Source organism: Andrographis paniculata, unplaced genomic scaffold (genome assembly GCF_009805555.1).
Source record: "Andrographis paniculata isolate CXL003 unplaced genomic scaffold, ASM980555v1 Contig98END, whole genome shotgun sequence".
Lineage (NCBI taxonomy): Eukaryota > Viridiplantae > Streptophyta > Magnoliopsida > Lamiales > Acanthaceae > Andrographis > Andrographis paniculata.
Window position 1 is genome coordinate 2,909,507 of NW_026137637.1, and position 5,169 is coordinate 2,914,675.

General features: G+C 38.4%; 1 protein-coding gene across 1 annotated transcript; it reads left to right on the forward strand.

The window, feature by feature from the left end:
• The first annotated feature begins 414 nt into the window (after positions 1–414).
• Positions 415–1,238, forward strand: LOC127243784 (uncharacterized). The gene is made up of 2 exons (XM_051263946.1): positions 415–591; positions 705–1,238. Exons 1-2 carry the CDS (start codon positions 415–417, stop codon positions 1,236–1,238), a joined length of 711 nt encoding a protein of 236 aa, XP_051119903.1.
• The last annotated feature ends 3,931 nt before the right edge of the window (positions 1,239–5,169 follow it).

Below are 5,169 nucleotides of genomic sequence, written 5' to 3' on the forward strand. Positions count from 1 at the left end.
GACTTTACAGTGGGCAGTGGAAGTCATTGTAGTGATGATGACTTATTTGAGGAGTTTGTGGATATGGACTGTGATGACGAGGGTGAAGGAGATGAATTTCCAGGTTTAGATGATTACGATATAGGCCAAGATATGACTAATGAAGTAGTTACTGAAGAGGTAGCGGATTGTGGGGTTAGTGTAGGAGGGAGCGGGCAGCAAAACACTTGTGGATTTGACGTTGGGAATGAAGGATTAGGGGCTGAGAATGATGAAGAGGATACACCAGAGAAGAATCTGGTAGTTGGAAGTGATGAGGAGTAGGAGGAGTTACTTGACTCAGAGGATGAAGGGACTGTGCGTAGGCGGGGCGTGAGCACAACTTTTCCAAAGTTCAATCCACTCGATGTGTACGCACCGAGGTTTGATATAGGGATGATATTTGCAACGAGGGACGAGGTTAAAAGAGCAATACAATCTCATGCAATTGCAGAAAGAAGAAGTGTGGCTTTTACAAAGATTGAGAAGCGCCGGTTGTATGCGAGGTGCAAAGAACCAAATTGTGAGTCGAAAATCAACGCAGTGAAGATGAAGGATGACACTGCTTTCCAAGTAAGTCTATTGCATGCTAAGCATTCGCAGTCATGTCTTCCTTCTTTTAATGTTGCGAATGTTAAGACTTCTTGAGTGAAAAGTTTGCTCATAAATTTAAATGTGATCCGAAGCGCGAGGTACGAGGTTTTAGGAAGGAGATAATGAGAGAATTAAACGTGAGTGTGTCTAAAGATCAGGCCTATAGGGCAAAGAGGCGTGCTTTGGAAAGGATAAGTGGAGATCCTGTTTACCAATACAGTCGTTTTTGGGATTACGTACATGAGTTAAGAAAGAGTAATCCAGGGACCACAGTTGTGTTAGGTGTTGAGACTGATGATGAAGAATCTGTTTTTGACCGTATTTATGTGTGCTATGGAGCTTTAAAAGAAGGATTTAGTGTTGGTTGCAGACCCATAATTGGTGTGGATGGATGCCACTTGAAGGGTATTTACGCTGGTGTCTTACTTACCGCTGTTGGAATTGATCCGAATAATAATCTGTTCTCAATTGCCTTTGCAGTGGTTAGTAGAGAGAATGGTGAAACATGGAGATGGTTCTTGACTTTGTTGAAGAAAGATTTAAGGATCGGGGGTGACAAACAGGTTACATTCATGTCTGATAAGCAAAAAGGGCTGATACAGGCGTTCGATGTTGTATTCCCATGATATGATCACAGATTTTGTGTTAGACACATGCATAACAACTTTGTTAATGCCGGGTTTAAAGAAACTGCACTGAAAAATGCAGTTTGGCGTGCCGCTTTGGCTTCTACGCCGGGAGAATTTCGTCGTCGAATGGATGAGTTGAAAGATCTTGAAAGCGAGACACACAAATGGTTCGACGATAAGCTTGTAGCGCAGTGGAGTCGGAGTCACTTCAAAGTTTATTTGAAGTGTGACATGTTGTTAAACAATGTATGTGAAAGCTTTAATAGTGCGATCCTAGATGCACGAGAGCAACCGATTTTGTCGATGTTGGAGTCAATAAGACAATATCTTATGAAAAGGCTGCAAACGAACAGAGATATGGCTGCGTGTAAATGGAAAAACTTGCGGTTCTGTCCAAATGCATTGAAGCTGCTGGAGAGAAATGTTCGGAGGGTATCTGACTGTATTCCTATAAGTCTGATAATACGCATTATGAAATTTCTTGCTTCGATGTGAGCCAACATGCTATTAATCTTCGGGAAAGAACTTGCGCATGCAGACAATGGCAGCTAAGTGGAATTCCTTGCAAACATGCCATCTCTGCCATCTCTAACCAACGAGAAGAAATTCAAGACTACATCGATGAGTACTACTCCGTACAGACATACATTAAGGTCTATGCTCCTGCCATAATGGCTGTCACCAGTACATATTTTGGGAGGTAACAGGTTTTAATCCACCTAAACCCCCAACAGAAATGAGGTCGGTTGGGAGACCTACCTCATCCAAGCGAAGGGAACGGGATGAACCTGTGAGAAAAATAAGAAAGAAGGCTGGAACTTTAATGTTAAAGAAAAATCAAATGACTGTTCGTTGCAGAGGATGTGGAAACTCTGGACACAATGTTAGAAAATGTCCACAGTCAGTTGAAAACCGTCGGCTTGAAGAATCATCACCACTAATACGAACTATAGCAGTGTGTAGTTATTGTATTATATTTGTGATATACAATCATGCATTGCCTCTTCTTTGTACATATAGGTGGCTGGACAAGACCCTACGACAACATCGGTACAACATAGGCCACGACGGATGTCTGTAAGTACAACCTAACACAATACATAATATATATCATTTCTCTTACAAAGTAAGTTTGAATCTATATTGCATTATTCGAAGACGCGAATTCAAAAAGCTCCAGCAAAGAATGCCGCCAGATCAAGCACCACTGTTCCAGTTAGTCAACCTGAGGTAATTTCCACACAAGAATCCATGATTACGACTCAACCAAAACCTCGAGGCAGACCACGAAAGGAAAAAGCCTTGGAGGCTACAACAGGGACAACAGGGACTCAAAGCCAACAGGTATATACATTTATTAATAAATTTTTACACTCTAACATTGCTAATTACCCAATGATTGTGTAGGGACCATCTATGTGGGAGCAACTGCACGACAAGGGAGCAACCTGCATCCTCCCAACCGTCTCAGCACCAGAACCACCACCACCACGTGTGGATAGGGTCCCAAAACGTGGTAAACAACCAATGTTTACAAGACGGCCATCGACTCGATCGCAAGTTGGGAAGCTATGGATTAAGGGCAGCGGTTCGTGAGCGTGGAGGAGCTCAGTACAGTCCTTTCGACAGAGACAAATGTGAAGTTGTAGTAATGACAAGAATTCTACATTGCAGTGCTTGTTTCTGAACTATGTTTTGGATGACATAGCTCCTTTTTGTTGCATTGCGTTGTGCTACATGTTTTGAATTATGTTAAGGATAGCACACCTTTTGTGAATTGGTGGACAATTTAAGTTTGTGGAATGATATTGTGCTAGCTCTTTTCGATTATACGTAGTAATGCACACGTTATGCATACGTTATGATTTAATTTTTGTTGAAGGAATGCACAGGTGTGTAGGAAAGCACACGTTGTATTGTAGTGATGCAAATGTGTGTAGGAATGCACATGTTGTATTGTAGCAATGCACAAGTTGTATTAATATGATTGAAGTTTAATTACATAACACAAAATATGTAAAAAAACACTTCCACATAAATATATGTTCATAACATACAACAAAATAAAATAGACTTACACTTCCACATAAAGATATGTCCACAACATACAAAAAAATAAAATAGAATTCCACATGCTCCGAACATTAACGGCTCTCGGGATTCCATACAAATACATTCTCTTCGTTCTACCATCCATCAACTGTAATATAAATCAATCCATCAACAAAGCATGTTACTCGATCATCAAAACGCCTGGGCAACCTTTCGCACCATTGTTACGCAGTAGGTAGACGATGAATACCATTCCAACAACAACAGCACTAACTGAATATGCAACATAGAGCCCTCTGTTATTTTTATTTATGAGAAGCACAATCTCCTTCTCTTTTGCATCTAATTTCTTCAATAGCCCAGGAATAACGACCTTACTCCGTAGACAAATTGGAGGGTCTTCCCACTAGAAGTAACCACATCCCCCTCCACCATTTTGAATTAAAAAAAAATTAAATTATCATCTACGAATGTTCATATATGCTTAATTAAACACAAATTTGGAATTATCTTATAATATCTACAAGAGTGGAATCGACGACATGAGTTATCATTGGTCCAAGAACACCTCAATTTTGCCTTCACCCCGCAATGACATTCGACAGATCTAGTAACATCAGAGAAATTGGCGGTGGTTTGAGACATTGGTGTATTTTCCCTTGATATGCCCGCGACGGAAAATAAGGAAGACGGCGATGTCAGTCGGCTTGGAGGAATTGAGGTGGAACACCAAAAAAAATTGAAAAAAATTTGATTACGCTGAAGACGAAGAAGAAGAAGACGCTGAATGAGATTGATATTGTATATATAAGATTTGTAATTTAATCCTTTGGGTTAAATTGCAAATATCCAGGGATCAATCAGCAATTTGTATTTTATAAAATTTAAATAATTAAATATTTATTAAAATTTCAAATACAGGCCACTTACAAAGTGCCACGTGTTACTGGGTCCCGGGTGCGCGTAGAATTGCATGTCACGTGACTGTCATGCGCGACGGGAGGACGTAAATGGCGAGTTTTGTAAAAAGTGCGGGATATATTTTGCCAGGGTAATAGATTGGGGACAAAAGTGATAATGGGGTATAGGTGCGAGATATTTATTGCAATTTTCCTTGTTTATATGTATCTATCTACCTTTCAACCTGCCATGGATGAACTTTTTCAAGCTTCGTCACTTTTTTTTTCAAATCTGAATGAATATTACTTTATTCATCTTTGTTGTGAAACTTAATTTCTTGCAATTATTTGGTAGCTTGTGTTCTTTTTATTTGATTTGGCTAATCTAAGCATATACGAAGATCTGTTCTTTTTTAATGTCTCTAGATTTCCACAATTTAAAACTAGGGTTTAAATAGATGTAATCCTTATTTCTTTACTTTTACTTATATATTTATGAAAAAAAAAAAAAAAACTTATCTTCCTTTGCTTGATATTATTTCCTTTTTTATTTTTTTTATTTTTATTTTTCACTATGTGATATTTTGGCAAATTGGTCTTTACACTTCTTCCAACATAACTGAATTTACTTCTAAAACAATCATCAAATTCGATTTTTACCCTAAGGATATTTACACTATTGATTGATACCCTAGATATGATCCCAATATGTGCTCTTAGTCGCACTTGGTCCATTACAAGAAATTATCAATTTTGTAACGAGATTTTTTCGTTTCTAAATTCACTTCTTCTGTTACTAATGATATTAGAGACGGAACTAGAGATGGAATTACGTTAGCTACGTAAACTTTAGGAACGGAATTCCGTTACAAATATACTATTTTTTTGTAGTGGTCCATTATTATGAATTATTTAAATGCATGCGTTTAATTTTATTAAAGTTCCCATTGAATAGAATCTTTTATATGCTACATACG

Bases quoted from the DNA above. Each gene is read 5' to 3' on its own strand.
- LOC127243784 (XM_051263946.1), top strand. From the start codon at position 415: ATGATATTTGCAACGAGGGACGAGGTTAAAAGAGCAATACAATCTCAT. The intron at 592-704 runs GTAAGTCTATTG...TGTGATCCGAAG, and splicing joins AGGATGACACTGCTTTCCAA to CGCGAGGTACGAGGTTTTAG.